Source organism: Chinchilla lanigera, unplaced genomic scaffold, assembly GCF_000276665.1.
Source record: "Chinchilla lanigera isolate Chin_1 unplaced genomic scaffold, ChiLan1.0 scaffold00075, whole genome shotgun sequence".
Lineage (NCBI taxonomy): Eukaryota > Metazoa > Chordata > Mammalia > Rodentia > Chinchillidae > Chinchilla > Chinchilla lanigera.
In genome coordinates this window covers 9,743,161-9,763,179 of record NW_004955476.1, presented here as the reverse complement: position 1 = coordinate 9,763,179, position 20,019 = coordinate 9,743,161, and the positions used below count along the sequence as shown (strand labels likewise).

The 20,019-nt window shown below is 43.0% G+C and overlaps 1 protein-coding gene across 2 annotated transcripts in view; it reads right to left on the bottom strand.

The window, feature by feature from the left end:
- Dnajc24 (DnaJ (Hsp40) homolog, subfamily C, member 24) overlaps nucleotides 1–20,019 on the bottom strand; it is a 37,413-nt gene that overhangs the window by 17,142 nt on the left and 252 nt on the right. For both annotated transcript variants that reach the window (XM_005401769.2, XM_005401768.2), the window contains exon 2: nucleotides 19,301–19,444. In XM_005401769.2, coding sequence (XP_005401826.1) covers nucleotides 19,301–19,411 — 111 coding nt within the window. In that variant the 5' untranslated portion in view covers nucleotides 19,412–19,444. The remainder of the gene's footprint in view (nucleotides 1–19,300; nucleotides 19,445–20,019) is intronic.

The following is a 20,019-nucleotide window of genomic DNA, read 5'->3' as shown; positions in this document are numbered from 1 at the left end:
TTCTGAGACAGGGTCTTGCTAAGCTGCCCGGGCCGGTCTTCAACTGGGAACCCTGCTGCAGCCTCCCAAGTAGCTGGGAGTACAGACGTGCTGCCACATCCAGTAATTCAGCACATCTTTCTAAGTCGAGAGGGAAACATGAGAAATTTCTTCCAATCTTAATAAAAAGTATAATGAAAACAAAAAAATTGAATTAGTAAAGTTTGAATTAGAGTCATTTATGGAAATAGTCATTTATGGAAATACTATTTTTGAGCACACTTGCCAATTCCAAGAACTGAACGTTTTTAAAAGTGTTGCTCAGTATAAAGCCAAAGGAGATCCAAAATTAAAATATAAATGTCACAATACTAAAAATACTGAAAGCGATATTATCTCTGTAATTCTTTATCGTAAGAGTACAAAAGAGTATATTTCCCAAATTTCAACAAACTGCTTTTTACTATTCTCAAATGAGACAACTTTATGACCTAAGTAACTTCTTCACATTTTAGGGACATCTTTTCAATTCTATAAACTTCTGTTCTTTAAATCTCTGTGTCATTTATTGAAGATAAGAAAAACTGACACAAAAGATTAAGAAATCATATTAATATAAGAGAAACATTCATAGTATCACAAAAGACACACAGAAAGCAATGTGATATTTTAATCAGGATTCTGATAACTTTCTGAACTAATACTTTAACTGATAATGAACACTTTATACTTTAATTATGAACTCTGAATTCTTTTATTCTTGGATTGTGAACTCAGGCTAGCATGTCAGCTCTACTGCTGAGCTAACCCTGGTCTGCTTGATTCTTTTTTTTTTGGTTTTTCTCCGGTACCGGGAACCGAACTCACGACCTTGCACTTGCCAGGCAGGCGCTTTTGCCGCTGAGCTAAATCCCCAGCCCCTCTGCTTGATTCTTATTACCTGAGAGTCTATAGCAATGAGTTGTCCAACTATGTCTTCATTTTGGATATTCTCTGCCTACTAACTCTGAATACTTTTTAAACTGGCAATACTGGGGTGACTGTCACCATATGGCACCCTCATTCTGGGCCCAGAATTCCAAAATCCGTCCCACCAAACTCCAGGCAATGGCTGTGCATGCTTAAGTTTGAGAACACTATTAGCCTCCACTGCTGAAAATACAGAGTTTAAGAAGAAGTCAGACAATTTGTGCTTTCATTAAAATATTCCTGTGACTAATGTAGTCTACCAAGTATGTGCATTTTAAAAAGGAAAATAAATGTCGAATATGTCACATCACACTCCTGGATTACATTAACTTACACCACCACAATAAAACTTATATTAAGTATTACAAGTCAGACATTTTTAGGTATCTGACCCTTCTGTTCACTAATTATAAATGCTGGGCCCCTTCTATTCCATTGTTAGCCCAAATATAAACTTACTTCCCTAAAGAAGCTGTTGAAATGTGCTGATTTTTTTTCAAGGAGTGGGGCACTGTACATACCAGGCTTCAGCTACTTAATCCTGTAGTGGCATCCAATGACAGGTTTAGCACACCAGCAAATGTTTTATAATTACAGAACAAAAAGTGATGTATAAATCACAGAAACAGCATAATACAATACAGTATCAACATTTCCGCAACTCCTAGTCTGTTTTAGTGAATATGTGGATGTTCATTTGCTCCCACTGAACTCCTGAGCTCTTCTGTAAGCACCAGGTACAGTAAAGGAGAATGAAATGGTATTTCTTCAAGGTAAATATCTGAACGTTTAAAAGTAAACCACTCATACACATTAACCTTTACTAAACACTTGGGATTATTCTGTTCTGATTTACAAAATACTGACTGCAAAAAAGAAGTAAATCAATTATAGAAAGAACCTTGTGCACATCTGATTAAACAAACACTCCCAAGTAATCAAGCTGATACTATCTGACCTACCAGTGTGGCCCCATGTACCACAGCACCGTGGTTTTTCTATTACTAGCAGGTGAGTTTAGTACCATTAACAGGATGGAAGATCTCTGGTTCCACCATCAAACTCTGAATTCCAGAACTAAATTTCACAATACCTCAGAAAACCTGTTTCATCAGCACTATAAATTCAACATATTTAAAGTCTGTAACTCAGATTTTAAAATTAGATTACCCGTAGAAATCCTTGTCTGTTAAAAGCATTGATGTGCCGAATAAATGGTGAAAGGATGAAATGCAAAGGGAAAGAAAATTTCTAGTAACTCAGGTTACCAACAGAACAGCAGGAGACACTGCAGGTGCAGCCTGCCTAGCGCCCCGCACTCCCAGGGTGCCCCACGTTCCCAGCACTGACCCTGCTCGCTTGAGCTCCTCCCCATCTCCAGGAGTCACCAAGAGCTTCCCCCCACCTACCTGTTTCCAATTCAGGCACCTGCACTTCTCTCTGACCACGGTCCCCTCGCAGAGCTGCGCAGAGCCTAAGTGACACTACTGCACAAGAAACGAGGCACACAAGTCCTAAGATAAAAGAGCCCCAAGCTTCCACTCCTCCTCCATCTGTTCCCGGTGTGAGGTGAACACCATACGGGGCGCAGGGCAATGACTGGGCAGCAGCACTCTATCAGCACTGCAGATCTTAAGCTGCTCGTGTAAGCCCTCCCCAAGGAGCAGACTCTGTCAACTCTGATCTGAGGTCCACGTGTTTGTGCTTTTCTCTTATACTGCCTCTTAGTAAGCAACTATTCACTGTGTGGTGCTACTCAGCTGACACAAGGAAGAGCCTGGTATGGGAATGCACTCCTGCCCCATGGTGCCTTTGAAGACTTTTCTACCTGAGCCAAGAGGAGGCAGAGAAACAGACTCTGCGAGGCATGTAGGCAAAAGCACAGTGGCTACCACCAGTACGTCCCTGCTCAAGCAATCAAGCCTCATTCCAAAATGGAACTGCCATGCAAATACCAGGGAGTGAACCCCCAGAGGCCTAAGCCCAGAGGTTCCGCCCCATGAAGGGACTGACCCTAGGTTGCAGGCAGGCCCCACCCTTTTCCCTCTTACACCTGTCCTCTCCATGGGGCAGCACAGCACCAGACACTTGCCAGATGCCATCCCTGTGATCTTGGACTTCCAGACTCACCATGAGCCAATAAATTTGTTTGTATAAATTTCCCCGTCTCCAGGATGTTGTTCAAGTAGCACAAAAACTAACACAGAAGCTGAGACCTAAATCTTTTTAAAAAACAAACCATCCCACTATTTGTTTCTAGCTTTCTTCTGCTGTTCCTGAATGTGTGCCTGCCTCACACACCAACTGTATACTACTAAAAAAGGGACAAAGTGTCCTAAGAACAGCAGTTCTCACCTGTATCTCAGCCAAAAGAGTTGCCAATGATTCCTGGAACCGAATCCCATTCCAGGACTGTCCTGCCAAGCCCCGATAGGACCAACGCTGGATTTCTACTCTAGCATAGTGGATTCACATTGCAGACAGCTGATAACGCAGAAGAGTGTAAGACTCAAAGCGCTGCATGTGCACAAATGCAAGGAGAAGCCTACCATGGGTTATATTTACTAGGCATCTTTTGAGGGCCTAGTCGTCACAATATTTTGAGGCACTCATCACTAAAGATAACAAATCATTTCTTTGGACATCTGATGAGAAAGAAAATGGAGAAGGTAAAGCTGAGAGAATGATTTGAATAATAACACCATCAGCAAATCTGATCACAACATCTGACATCCAGAACACCATCCCCCAACATTTTCCCCCATGAAGACCTGTGTTCGATTTACCAAAGTATTAAATTTAGGCTTTACTAAAATGTTTCAAGAAAATCAGTAGATTCTTAATCTTCGATAATTTTATAAAGCCCAGGAAGCTTCTCCCCAAAACTACTTACCATCCCTACTTTCTGTCCTCCCAAAATAAGGCAAAAAAGGAGGGCAAGTTAAATGCCAACAAGTCCACCCTTTGCTACAGTCCTTCCCACACTACAGTCACCACACCAGGCACCCAAGTCTTCTTGGATGCACTCAACATGAGCTAGAGAAAGTTCCAAGACAGACACACGCTCGGCCTCTGGGCCCCCAAGTGATCATGAGCAGCTGGCTGCAGGCTGCCTTCCAGCTACTGTGTAAGCACCAATCTCTGCTAACTACTTTTGGAGACGCACAGAGACTCTACCCGCACTGCCCTCGGCAGCTCAGCTCTGCTCTGCGGCCACCAAGGTCATCAATACTAATTAGGCAGCCTTCGTGCTCTTCTCTTATTAAGTGACTGTTCTGCCATATTAATGACACTACTGCCCTGGCGGTAAATTCCCTCAAGTATGACACCCTTGGGATAGGTGAGAGCAACACGTAAGAAAGAAAATGTGGCAGATTAACTTTACTTAGCTCACATCTGAGTCAGCTCTAAAACCGTTTCCTGTAATAAGAGAAAATGTAATTTCTACTGACTGGAATGTACACACTATAGGAAATCACAGTGGAAATGAGCTTGTATACTACAAGCACTGACATCTTAATACAAGTGCTCAAGCTTAATGGAGGATTACTGTCCATGCCCAAGGCTGAGAGAGTGCGGCAGTCCCCGATCCTTACTAACTCGCCTCCAAGGGAGCGCAAGAAGGTAGGTAACCTTCACACTGGTGCAGACTGATAGCAGAGAGGGAGGGAAGCATTGAAGACTGTGGTTAAATTCAACGACCATTCTTCATTCCAGACAAGGCACTAAGTAAGCGTCTTAGGATATCAAGCAAACACAGTACCTGAGCTAATTTTCGGGTTTCATGACTGCAAATCTCTGTGATTATGAAGCAGCCGTTACCCAGCTGTTGTGGCAGTGCTGGTGAGGTTGTGCACTGGTCATTCCCTAATGAATCTGAATGCAGGGTAGACAGTCGGGAGACGGACACACACTGACCCACACGGCTGTGCTGCTGTTTCTATGAGATGCCCACCTGCTTAACGTAAGATCACGTTACAAAAAGTGAGGTAAAGAAAGAGGCTCTACAAAGCGTGTCCTTTACACCTTGACACCACATCATGACTTCAAAAAGTTGAAAAAAATAATCCTATAGGTACAGTCAAGCACAACACACTACTGCCACCTAATGCTTAGGAAAATATTGCCTAAAGAGGCAATCAACAACTCAGCTGTTTACGAAACAACAAAACGCGGTATCCCCAGTATTTTAACTTTTTAAGGTTTGTGATTTAGAGACAATATAATCCATGTTAAGACTGGCACCTCAAAAATGTGTTTATCTACAAAAAATACATATTTACCTCCATACTACAAGGGAGCCACTGGGCCAGCCCATGACGATGGCACGAGGGCTCCAACAGGCTGCTGCATGAGCTCAGAGGCTTGCAACCCGGGGGAGCAGGCACAGGAACACATCGTCCGGTGTGCGCCCACCCTGCCATCGAGCAACAGCACTAAGCTCTCCACGGGCAACTCAGTATCTACAGGGAAAGCACCGTCTTCACAGGTGCCCAGGCCCACAGGCAATGTGCAGATCCTATTTAATCAAAACTACTGTTGGGAACCTCTATCCTGTCCATTAAGTATTATATCTGAAGCTTCATAAATCAAACCTGTGACATCATGATATGAGAAGATTTGGTCTGTACCACTGTTTCCTGGCACAAAGCTCCTAAAACCCTTGGAGCCTCGGGAGTGAAGTATGTCTTCTGTGTGCTAGTGAGGTGACTTGTGGTGGGGTCCCTGGACAGCTTCAGGATGGGGCTGATCACTAGAGTCCAGGCAGAACTGGGACCCCCCCCAGAGGGTGGGGGTGGGGACAGAGGTGCTGAGGGTGAGCTGATCACATGGCCTTCATCAAACATCTGAAAGACAAGGTTCAGAGAGCTCCAGGCCAGTGAACAAGAACACCGCCACATGTGGGAAGGGCGTTGTACCCTGAGTCCATGGAAATGGAGGCTCTTGTGTTCCAAGATCTTCCAGATCTCACGCTGCGAATCTCTTCACCTGAATGTTCACTTGTATCCTGTAACATATCTCTGTAACAAGCGGGTCAGTGTAAAGATCTTCTACATTCTATAAACTCCTCAAGCAAATTAATTTAAATTCAGGAGGGATCATGGCAAAGCCCACCTATGGCAAGTTCATCAGAAGCACAGGTCCAAGTCTCAGGTCTGCAATAACACATGGCAGGGGGCGTCAGTGCAGAGCTTAACCTGCGGGATCTGACACTCTACCCAGGCAGATCAGGTCTATACTGCTCAGCTTTCCTCTTGGTGTGAACGCCACCTGACACCTGGAACTTTGGGCTCCAGTTTCAGAGGTTCCATTCCATGGCTGGCTGGCTGGCTGCAGAAACATCATGGCAGAAGGGCACAGTGGAACAAAGCTACCCGCTTCATGGCAGCCCAGAAGCAAAGCAAGGGAACAGTACAGCCATGGATAGCTCAGAGATGAGTTATGTTCCCAACCTCCTCTGTGACCTACTCACGCACATCCAGAAGCACGGTTTACTAATTCCCTAGGAAGCCCTCAAGCCATTCAAGTTGACAATACAGTTTAACTGTTACATTCCACCCCTTGTCACCCAAACACATCTCCTTAAGCCATACTTAATTCCAAACAAACACATCATAATTTCACCTTACATAACTATACCATCTTCAACTGAAAACATACTAATGCCCTTCCCCAAACCTCAACAGTTCCAGCATTGCTCAAAAGTCCTGAAACCTTATCTCAAAATAAAAAATAAAAATGGATAGAGGATGCAGCTCAGTATGAAGGCCCAATGTTCAATCCCCAGTACCATATACACACACAAAAAGGTCCAAGTTAATGTGTCCTCTGAGACTCAGGGCAAACTCTTACCTGTGAATGCCTATAAATTTTTTTAAAGGAAGATACATATTTCCAGTATACACTGGCATAGGATAAGCATTCCCATTCCAAAAAAGGAGGGAAAAGTAGAAAATATCCAGACCAAAGAAAACTCCAAACACAGCAGGGTAAACACTACCTTCTATAGCTCCATATTGGCATCCATCCACAGGGTGATGAGATACGAGTTCTAGATGGCATGGGTAGCCCCTACCTCTATTGCTTGCCACTTGCTAACCACACTGCCTCTCTCTTCCACATTCCTGGAGTCTTTGACTTCCAGGGATTCTCACTGCATCCTTGGCTTCATTCCCTCAACGTCACATACCCATGTTTCATGGGGACACTACCTGGCCTTCCAGGCTTTCTTCTGAAATGCACCAAAATGAAGGGCCTCTGACCAGAAATAGTATGCAAGGTTATTCCTGCATGACCCACCCACACATACCTAGACACACACTTTACCAGCCCCTGGACAGCACTCGAACCAATCAAGTTGGCAAAGAAGCTTAACTGTCACAATGTCAGGAATGAACTGTAAGACACCCAGATGGTGTCCCCTTGAAAACCGCTTGATGTGTGGAGAGAAATTCCTACATATCAGATATCAGAAGTATTGTACAAGTAGTGTGTAAGTAGGAAACACTCTTTTTTCTATTTCAATTCAACCCTCTGCAGCAATACGTATACATAAGTGTATGACATATACAGTGATACACAGAAAATGAAAAGCACATATCCAAAATGTAACCTTACCATTTTTAAACTTTTTCTGCCCAACAGTAATTAAATTTATACACCATCATGATATGTTTAGATATAGCCTTTCACAGATCCCTGCATTTTATACATAGTGTCTATGATGACTGTAATTTCTACTAAGGTACCACAGAGAGGAAACTGGCATATGCTCTAAATCATTATTTCACTTAGTCTTTACAAAACACTGAGAGGAAGGTATTATCCTGTTTTGCAAATAAAAACTGAGGCTAACAGAAGTTAAGTCATTCTTTCTGCGTTACACAAATCAAACATGGCACTGATGAGAGTCAAGGCCAGGACTCTTAATCACTGTGCTATACCAGCCACCCTTTCACATCACACTTCAAATCGATATACTATACATGTAACATTGATTATATCAGATACAATTATTCATGCATGTGTGTCTTTCTCTACCAGTGAACTCTGCTATATCCACAGCATCTAGAATAGAGCCTAGAAATACAGATGAGCCCCCTAATAAACTGAGTAAAAAGACGAATGAATTGCTAAAGAAAACCTCAGACTGTTTCAATCCTCATAAACAGATCTAAATCCATATCTTTAACCAGCTTAAAAACTAAGAAAACCAGTTTAAAAACTCTAAGAAAATATTTTAGATTATCTTCAGCAACTATAAGAATCTTCTATACTTTTAACACCTTTTCCGGACACCTCACACACTGCAGCAAAGATAATGCTCAATTTACAATCAGCAACAATATCATAACAAAATGAGAACTTTTCTATTCCATTACTAAATTTAAGAATCTATTTGATCTTTAATTAGTGGATAACATGGACACGACAGCATTCACTGCATTAGTGACAGAAAGTAACTGAGGTATACATATATAACATAAATTATTATAGTTCTTAATAACAAATAAATGGAAAATAAAAGAAAACTAATCAAAACATAAACAACCTTAAGTAAAAGGGGATTAATGAGCTAAAATCCATGATTTCCCTGAAGGACTGTAAAGTTGTGTTTTATCTCAATGTATGGCTTTTTGTGTGCAAGTGGTAGTTGCTACTTTTAATCTCACAAAGCCCACCCAACATACCTGTGACTTCCCAGCCCCCCCCCCGCCTCCGACTGCACCAGCCAGAACTCTTAGGCAACCCGTTCGAATGTATCTTACACAATACACTTAGGTTTTCTTTTTCAGAGTGTGTGAGGGCATAAATTCATCTCTCTTTAAAAACCTTAACTAATTAATAATTAAGCCCCATAATGGCCAAATAAAACATCAAGGTATTTTCAGAGCATAAAACAATACCAAAGAAATGTCAAGTGGGGGGGGGAGGAAACAGGAATTTTGGGGGTGATGAAAGTGCTCTGAGTAGTGTGTAACTTTATACCAAATTTATTACAGTAAACACATTTACCAGAGATCCCTCTCACCATCCTCCCCTTTGCTTCTCACACACTTACCCCACGGTTTTTGGCAGTTTCTGAAGACTCCTTTGTGAGGTATGATCAAAAAGCACAGCACAGTGAATGCTGCCGCCAAGTGCCATCCAACAGAAGGGTGGGCTCTTACGAACACAGCACAGTCCTCAGCCACCTTACCTGCTCTGGCACAGGGTGACTTCCGGATCCTCCACACAGCAAAAGGACCATAAAAAGCACTTCTGAATCAACTCAAGACATCAAAGAAGCCACACAAGCACAACCAAGGACAGTCCCTAGACAGGACTCCAGAGATGCTTCAGAAAGTGGCAAGAATGACAGGATAAGCGTGTTCGAAGCAAGGGGTAGGGTTTGGAGGGGGATAGATGGCAATACGTCTTTCACTATAAATTTTTAAATTTAAACACCGTATTTTTATCATACAGCATATAAATACAGACTTATATGCAAATATACAATTACACAGTTATATAACATATACTTTATACATACACCTGTACTACACAGACATCTTTGTTTAACTACCAAGTTCCATTCCTGCAGCTAGGGTGTTAAATGAACTCGTCACTAAGGAACTGTATATAGTATGTAACCTGTAATATTCAGAACAAAGAAGTGGTCAAAGCAAACTCTTGACTTAAAGACTTTGCATTTATTTGCATAACTCTCAGCTCTCTACTGTACAGTACCATCAGCAAAAATTACAATACTGTATAAACAAGGTGTACTGTAGAAAAACACTGAGACTGTATAAACAGACTGTACAAAAGTCCAAAAAGTGTGCTTTGGCTGTACTCATTAAACAGGTCGTTAAACAAGGAGTGTAATTTAACATACATAAATTACACTTCAATGAAGTTAGTTTCTTAAAAATGCTTAAAAGCAAAAATGCTGAAAGCCAGTGTGGTAGTGCACACTTGTAATCCTAGCACGCTGGGGGGGTAAACAGGAGGATCTCAAGTTTAAGCCCAGCCTGGGCAACTTGGCAACTTAGCAAGAACCTGTCTCAATAAAACAGAAAAAGGGCTAGGGATGTACCCGTGTGAAGGGTCCAAGTTCCACCTCCAGGACTGCAATAAAACAAAACAAAACCAATGAAAAAAACAGCCTAACAAACATGATGAAGTTCTGGTTATTAAAAAAAAGTGAGATACTAATTCCTATGGAAGGATGACCAAAAAAAAAATCTCGTTGATTTTTTTTTTTTTTTATATCTTGGCATAATTGAAAAAAATGTTACATCAGATCACAAGGAAATTCTAAATGTAAGTATTTTTAAAACAAAACCTTCAGTATTCTCATTTCAGTTTTTGTTTGGCGTTAGCTGACACAACTGTGAAAATACTGAGTCTCCCTCTTCACCGTGTGACCCAATTCTGCGTCCGCTGCACTGCTCTGTGCCTGACACGCCTTCCCCTCCCCTGGCTTCAGCAGTGCGACGCACTGCATGCTTCGGGTTTCCGCCCTCTCCGCCTCTCCAAAGCCAGACTCTGTCACAAATTATTAAGGCCCCAACCTCCTCTCAGGTCTCCTATTAAGCAAGTCAGGCGGTATTAGAAAGTTACTTTAAGATTTCTTTCTTTTGCTTTCTGTAAAAGCAAATTGCGGGGTATTTACACCCACATTAAGCTTAAAAAGATTAGCAGTGATGAAACTTTAAGGATTTTTTTCATGTTAAAAATACAGTAAACTGAAGCAAGGAAAAAAAATTCTCAAAAGATGGGATTAGCTCTTTGACAAAGATATGATAAGAGAAAAATAATACATGAACGAAGTCTACGACTGGCTGTAGAAGGTAACAGAGTACACTGTACATACCCCTTGTTGCCACAGATGATGAAACTTAGGCCTATGGAGTTCACGTGAGTGAGGCACAGTTCAGCCTGGCATGACGATGCACGCCTGTGATCCCAGACACTTAGGAGGCCGAGGCAGAAGGACCTCACGCTCGCTAAAGGACGGCCCAGGCAATTTAGGGAGACCCTGTCTCAACTTAAAAATGAATAAAAAGGGATGTAGCTCAGTGGTACAGGCTTGGCTAGCACAGACAAGGCCCTGAGTGCAGCCCCCAGTACTGGAAACACATCTACACACACACACACACACACACACACACACATACGCTTTAGTTGGCCCAGCACAATTTTAGTAGAAATGGGGAGGAATAAGAGAATATGAATTTCTTCAAGATACACTTTTCAGGAACTGAGAGAACAAGTGTCACATACGGGGCCACACTGGCACATTTTAGCTTCTGGTGCACTTTTTCACTCACTTCTACAAAGCATGCACGCGTCAGGGGAGGCACTGTTCTCCTAACCAGCAGGCTACTTCACCCAGTTGTTGCAACCCTGAAACACTGAGCTGAGGAGACTAAGGAAATCATGGGTTCCAGGATGGTAGATCTGACTGCAGGTGGTTACATCCACTTGTGTAAGAAAAACCGCAAACTGTGCCCAATTCCAACCCCCACCCCACAGGAAGCAAAAACCAAAACCAGGGAAATCACAGTGCGAGTTCAGTCAAGAGGCAAGCTCACCAGTCTTGATCTTACAATGGGGAGTAAACGTCTCCAGAGCTAGAAAGTCACTCTGCTAAATCTTTCATTTTATTCGCTTGTTAAAGAAACTTTTTTGCTGAAACAGGACACAGCCCTCTTAAACAAGTATGTACAGGGCACAACTGTATCTATTCACAGTGACAACTGCGCGGTGCACGACTGCACTCCCATGCTTGTGCTTAGGCCAGACACACACCACGAGACCCGCCAGAGCCTGGCTCAGCAAACTCAAGGGGAAAGAGGTCAAAGTGTGCGACCTTAGGCACACAAGGGCTACTCCGCCGGGCAGCACTGCCCACGGCTAGGAGGCGGCGGCCAGTGTTCTTCCTGCATGACACTCGGAGTGAGAAATGCTCACTGGTGACTGTCACGCTTTCAACGTTCTTACACCACTGGCAAGATTTCTGCCCCGTATTCTCGTATCATCAGTACTTCTATGAACTCTTCTGACATTTTATTGCTTAGCCACACCCTAAAACCAAGTACTGTATGTATTATACCTTTATATCACAAATCACATATATATAAACTGATAAATATAAAATATATATACAATTTTATGGTAAAGACACAACTCAGGTAAAAAACTTCACTACGTACCATCTCAAATTATATGTAAGTTATGGGCACCCCATTTTAAGAAAACACACAGACCACAGTTTATGTATTTATGATTTACATAAATCAAAGTCTCATTGAAAAGATTAAAAACCTCTATTTTCAGCAATGTTCTAAGCTAAAAGAATTTTCAGAGTTAATCTAAACTATCTGCACATTTTCTAAAGAGTAGTTTTGGCACTTCAACTACCTCGTTAGAAAGATGCGTATGCTGGAAAGACTACCAAACAACTCAAGAAATGCTCCAGAGACCCAGTCTGCTAACACATCATTTTGAAAGACTTCCTAATGTTATGTCAATTTAGCACCTCAATCAAATGTACTTAGCAATAAGTTATAAGCCACTAGCTTTAAAACGGAGGAAAAATCAATGAAAAAAAAACAAAAAACCCTACATACCCAAGACTCCTCCCCCAAAAGAATGGGACATAGGTAACTCCTTGGATTTACTCATGGAGCGAGAGTTCCTGTTTCGGGGCGCCCCGCCTTCTGGCTTTGCTTTATGCTACCATGACAGCACCCGAGACCGGACAGCAAGACAGAGGACACCGCGCAGGATGTCATCACATCACTCAGAACAATACACAATTTAAAATCCACAAATTACTTCTGGGATCTTCTATTTAATGTGATTTTTAGACCACGGATGACTGTGGGTTAACTAAAGTCATGCAAAGCAAAACCATGGACTGGGGTGGAGGGGCCAATGTAAGCACATCACCACCACCACCACTGAGATCTGGAACAGGTCAGCCTTGAGGACACGTCGGAGCCCCACAGCCAGTGCCCTCACTGAACCCAGGCTCAGCCAGCTACACATTTAGTGTCTGCCATTCTTGTAGCAGCACGGAATTCACAGGATTTGAAGGACTACATGCGTACTTGTACGTTAAAATGCCCTCTAGCAATGACAACCAAACCAAAGCACGTAACAAAAACTGCGGCTGACCTCCAAGCAACACCCAAGTGGCACAACACTGTCGTGGTCCAGAGCACTGATAGCGATATTGAGGTCTCTGGGAGAAGTGGCCTGACAGATCAGGGGGTCAAATCTGCGAAGACACAGCCACACACACGCTGCTCAGCCTCACTTTCAGGGATAAACAAAACAAGGGCATCTGATATTGCTGAGTGTCTTCCCTAAGTCTGTATCTTCGCAGGACAAATATTTATATTCACAACAGTGATTCTTACACCATTAAAAAGAACTGAAGTGTTATTCTGACCATGCTGGAGAAAAAAATCCAGAAAAATCTCAACTTTCAGCTGAACAGAAACACACCTGCTCAAAGGTCTGAAGCTCAATTAAGATGCAATTATAAAATAAAAACCAAGCATTTCCACTGTGCCAAGCACTGTTCTACATGTTTTTTGTGTACAACTCCTCTGAATTTTATAGCTGACCCATGAGGGAAATAGTTCCTCATCACACGCGTAAGGGACTGGTGCGCAGCACCCTGACTGGCGATGGTGTGTCAGGACTTTCCGCCTTTCACTGTGTGATGGTGCAAAAACAATGCGTGGTCAGTGCACATCCTACTGGAACCCTGATCTTCTACCATGCTGGCAACGGACATAAACACATCGCTCTCTCCGGAGGCCAGCGGCACAGCACGGCAGAGCCCACAAGCTGCTGGCATCACAGGGAACATCCCACGCATACAGTTCCTTGGGTGATGAGCGGGCATTTGCCACAGGTCAGGTGGACTCGCTGCTTTTTTTTGTTTTGCTCCTTACACCCAGTGCCTCACACATGCTAGGCCAAGTGCTCCGCACTGTGCTACGACCTCTTTCAATGCCTTTCTGACTAAGAGTTTCAACTTAACACAGGTCTACTGGACGCAGTGCAGTCCAGCTGTAAATCACGGCGCATCTGGATTTGTCATGCATGATTCACATCTATCTTACAGATAGGCAGACAGCGCAGCCGGAAGCTATAGGGCTCGCCTGGTCAGAGGCAGAATTCAAACCCAAGAAGCAAGGGCCACGGCTCATGTGTTTAACTTTTCACTGTTCCACACCACTAACATAAATGCTGAGTGATACTGTAACACCAAAGCCTGGAGAGGTAACTGCTGCCTCAAAGTATATGTAGAATGTTTCACAATTTCTTACTACTTACTAATCAGAGTGCTTCTTACTCTGACCTCAGCTTTCTCAACAGTGTGTATGTTAGGAATATTGTACCTCAACAAAGGTTAAGTGAGTACAGATACACCTAAAGCAACTAGAATAACATCTGCTACACAATGCCATGGAGTAGCTAAAAATTACCACTTATTAAAATGTCTTATTCCTGCCCCTTTTATCACAAAAAGGATAGTTTGTTTATTTGTCTTTGAGACAGGGTCTTGCTATGTAGTCCAAGCTGGCCTTGAACTCTGGCTGTAGCCCTGGCTGGCTTCAAGTCATGGGGATCCTCCTTCCTCAGTCTCCTGAGTGCTAGGAACCAAGCCTGACCTTTTCTTTTGTTTTGCGATAGGAACAAAAAAAAAAGTTTATAAGAGTTTCCATAAAATACTCAAGTAATTTATTGCTAAATATTTTACATTCTGTATGACACAAAGATGACAGCTGAACAGTGAAGAGTTAAACTATGTTAACAAAAATTATAGTGCTCACCAGAAGACCAGTTATAGCTCTCTGATTTTTACTTTCAATATTCCCAGATTTTTCTGTACAAAATTTTTCTTAATGCCTAAGTACCTTTCCTGTAATCAAGATTGCTTTGCTTTGTACTGTAGTCAAAAGACTTCTGAAAAGAACTGTTCTTCACTCCTTTCCTTTCTGAGGCGGTAATTTTCCTGACTAGTATACAGGTACCCTTTCCATCTTCTTTTTCAAGACATTAAAATGTATTACATAACAAGCTCAATGCTAATCCATATATAAACAGTTATAATGAAGCAGAGACCCTCTGAATGCCTACGTGGGTATTAAGTGGTACTTTATACCCTTCCAGCATTAACAATGAGGGCATCCTGCACACTCTTGCCTCAAATTACATGGATTTCCTTTAAGATTATGGGACATACTGTAACAGCATATAATTTTCCAGCACTGTAATTCTTTTCCAATTGCAAGATACCTTAAAATATTACCAGCATCAACGGGAAAAGACCCCCAATTTTCAATTTGACAAAGCTTTATCTTCAGTAAACAACAATTTGAACATGTGTAACTGTAAGAAAATATGGGAATAATGTAACTAATTATTCTGGACTCCCAACCATTTCTAAAAGCAATGAATTACTATTCAAACTGTTATTAGTGGAAAACTAAAAAATTAGAAATTTGCAATGTACCAATAGCAATGCCCCTTTAGTAAGGCAGAAAATACTGATTCAATTGCTTTATTTTTACATAGTAAATTATTTGGCAATAGACTTAATGGATGTATGTAACAGGTAAAACTAATTCTGTACCTAAAACTAATTCTGGACTTTACATTTGCATGTATCTTTTAAGCATTTTAAAATGTCCCAGTCAATAAATTTTTTCAGAATGAAGACCCTGAATAAACACTACATTTACAAAAGCTGAAATAAGCAAACAGTATTTACTAAATCAACATGTACTGTAAACTCAGCAGACTACAATTTTAAATATTTTATTCAACAACTAATTATGTAGGAGGTGTTAAATTCAAAGTCTTCTGAACTTGGAAAACTACACGTAATAAATGTGCCCTTCTTATAAAGTTAGACACAGAATGGTATTAGTCAAATGCAATTCTATTCTGTTTTGTGACATTATTGAAAAAACACTGACAGAAAATATTTAATGTAAATTCGGAAGCAAAAAATATGAGCTGTAGAAGCATGCTTCTGTGAAACAAAGAAATTGATAAACTACATGGTTTTCCCTTGTAATTTTCTCTATACATCTATCAGAAATTCTACACTTATGGTACAGAAAGAATAAGGAAGTAAGTTTCACTCCACAACCTGTATGTAAGCTTGATCCATCAAAATTAAAGCGCAGAAAAGTAATTCCGTCTGCCCTTCCTGAACACTTCAAAACTGTTCCCCAATGTCCTATGGAAATCTAGAACCAGGAAGATTACGCTTTCCAGCAACCGGAAGCCTCTCTGGGTGGCAATGACTCGGGAAGCGAAGTCTAAGAGATGTGATCACACATAGCTCTTCCACCTCTACCGTGTTCGCGACAAACCAGGTACCGTAACCAAGTCTCAGTTTTCCCCCTGCAAACAGTAGCCTCCCATCCCCTGCCTCCAAGGCCGCGGCAGCGGGGAACCCGGGCGGGGGCGGGGCAGACCACGGCCTCCGCACCCCACACTCGGTCCCCGCCCAGCAGAACCGGGCTCAGACAACAGCTGCAGGCACCGTGACACGGGGACACCTCCGGCCCGCCGCACCGCGTGGACTGAGGGCCTCCAGGCCCCTCAAGCCTGCTGCCTCAACCCTGCCGTCCTCCTCTCCACACACTGCTGTTTCCACTTCAGAGAACAGAAGCTTCCCGAGGAGCGCTCAGGGTTTTCCGCACCAAAGCCCGCGCCGCGCCTTCCTCTCCCTCCTCCGCCTGCAGTCCGGACCGCCCCTTGCCCCCCGCAGACGCCAGGCAAGGCCCCGCGCGCGCAGGCTCGAGGCTCCCAAGCTCCTTGGACTCCAGCTGTCTCCCTCCTCACTTCACTGCTCTGCTCCGCCCGAGAAATCGTCTCTAAACACCAGGGAGGGCAGCAAGAGGAAGACGAGTGTGTGCCATGGCAGACGGCCAGGCTGGGCTGCTAGAGCGAGGACTTGGGGCCAGTTGGAGCTTCTATAATTGGGAAGTGAGTATACACGTTCCCTTCCCTCCCGAAACTCCACTGTAGGAACATCCTTGAAAACTGCAGAAGTAGAAGAGAAAATGCGGTGAAGGACACCAAAATGTGAGGTGATGGAAATAAAAGGTACCCATTAGAGGCTGAGCCTGGAATGACCCTTAAGTTCCCAGCCTGGGGCCACTGGGTGGGCTCTTTAAGAGGCGTGGCCTAGCAGGAGGTCTTTAGGTCCTTCTCAGCAGCCTAGGACCCAGGTCTCTTCCTCCTCCACTTTGCTCCTGGCTCTACCCCAGTAAACTGCCACACCACAGGCCCAAAAGCCAGCTGATCTTGGGCAGGAAACTGAGGGCCAGAATAAACTCTTCTCCTTTACATACATACAGAATATTCTCTTGAGCTTAGAGAAGACACAGAAAGCACTATACACAAAACAAAACTCTGACAAATTATATTTCATCAAAAACTAAAAGCATCTGTGCAACACAGATCATTAAGAAAATAACCCGCTAAGCTACAGACTACAAAAAATACGTGCAACATAACTTTAGAAAAATATAATTTGGTTTAAAACAAAAATAATTCATAAAAGATTACACAAATAGACAATAACTACATCAAAAAGTACTCAACAGAGTCCTCAGAGCAAAAACCACGAGAACCAAGACCAAAAACCTCCACCAGGAGATGTAGCTAGGATAGAATGGTGCAGTGATTCCCAGTTAAGGGTGGCTGCCACACTGACCACCCCCCAGCTGTTCTGGGTTATCACTGGCATCTAGGGTGCTGCTTCACATCTCATAATGCACATGGCAACCCACACAGCCAGGAATTACAAGGCTCAGTTCTCTTAGCTGAGAAATCTCAACTGCTGACACAGAAGAGACTAACAGCAAACGGTGCTGAGCATCTGGAGCAATGGAAACTCTAACACAGCCCAAACACTGCCGTCAAACGGTTCCTCCGCTGTAGTGGCTGACACTGTGGATGGCCCCTCACTGCCCACCACAGAGCCAGCCCGGCCTGAAGACTTGCACTCCCAGACCTGGTTGGCTTCTCCAGCCACAGCTCCTAGCTGAGGGACAAAGAGGACTTAACATCTGGGCGTCGTCAATAAAATTTAATTTTATTTATGGAAATCTTAAAAATTTGAAAGCAGAACATGCTTTAAGGTCACTTAGTCCAGTTTATTATCTATGGCAGGAATATCAGAACATTCTTGGCAGTGAAATAACTATCCTTCACCATGAACACAGTCTTTGCAAAACACCACAGATGTTTTTGGTATAGAGAAACTACTAATGCCATATAAATAACAGCTCTTTAATCTTCTCTGTAACTTCAGTTAAACATAGGTCATTATGGATACATAGGCCATTATGGACAATGGCTTAAAACCATCAAAATACAGATTGAAAAAAATGAACTTAAATTCAGAGATATATCTATTTATAAATTATTACAACTTTTTTTAAAAAAAGGGATGAATGCGGGGCTGGGGATTTAGCTCAGTGGCAAAAGCGCCTGCCTGGCAAGCGCAAGGTCATGAGTTCGGTTCCCGGTACCGGAGAAAAACCAAAAAAAAAAAAAAAAAAAAAAAAAAAAAAAAAAAAAAAGGGATGAATGCAGCTGAAACTAGATAAAAATGACCTAAGTCAGCACTATACAATAGAAATATAACCCAAACCTAAATGCAGGTTACATATTTCAGAAAGGCAAAAAGATGATAAAATAAAATGTAGTAATATACACAAAAATATGCATATATATTATGCACATCCTATGCAAAACAACCAAAATACTATCATTTTAACATGTAACCAACATAAAATTTTTAGATTTTTTTTGACACTTTTTTTGTACTGTCTTCAAAATCGAATGTGTATTTTACAGTTAGCACACATCCCCATTTGGGCCAGCATGCCAAACTCCGGAGAATCACATGTGGCCAGTGGCTACTACCCAGCTAGCACTTGTTTATTAGGTCGTCAGGCTTCTGAGCACTTACATGGGTTATTCTATGTACTCCTTCCTGGGCACCTTACAGAGGAAGCGGATTATTCCCTTCTCTTCTCCCTGAGTACCACGCAGAGGAAAGCCCAAGTTCTCACGGATAGCAGTAGAATCAGGGATTCGGCCTCCTCTATTAGCTGGACTCAAAATTTGTGTTCCTAAACACCATGCTGTTGCATATCAAAAGTTGGCTTTTTTTTTCTAAATTACTGAGACATTCAATTAAATCAAGGAGTACTACCTTCGTTTCTAGTGATACACTACTTTTTGAAATTTACACTTCAGATCATATTTTAAAATGATTTAAAATACAAATGATTTAAAATACAGAACGACTCACCATGAGTACGAGTTTCTGATACTTGTGTTTTAGGTCTGACGCGTCAGCAGACGGGTCCGCCCCCAGAACGCTGTACCAATCCCTCTTTGGTATCTGATCCAACGCCATCATCCGTCGAACCAGAAGTGGGCTTTCTCAGAGCAGCTGGATACAACAGGAGTGACAATTTATTAGTCTGCGTGCATCTAAAAAACCCAAGCATTGCCGTCCTAAGTTCTTTACTATTTGGCTGAGTACATCATGATTATAATCCAAACTCGAGGCCTATATTATTATTTCAAATGCGCTCAGTAACTCAACGTAAAAGGACAAAACAAGTAGGGCCATGTGCTAGATGCTTCGAGACAGACCACAGCATGCAAAAGCCGGCACGCAGTGCTGGGCGCGGGCGGCGGGAGCCGGAGGGAGGCGCGCGGCGAGCCTTTTCGGAGTCCCGGGGCGCAGCGCCTAGCGACCGCATTCACGGCGTGGAGCGGGCGCGGGGCAGAACACAGCTCAGCCTTTCCACCGTCTCCCCTTCCTCCACCGCTCGGCCCCTTTCCCGCTGGCAAAGCGTCTAGCTCCCGGTTTCCCGTACCGATCTCACTCTGCTCCCTCGTTCACCCTCTGGGAGGGCGGGCGCGGCACCCCAACGCGCAGCACAGCCCTGGAGGGGCGAGGACGAAGCGCAGCCACCGCGGGCGGGCGCGCGGGCGGCAGCCCGACCTTCCCCAGGCGCC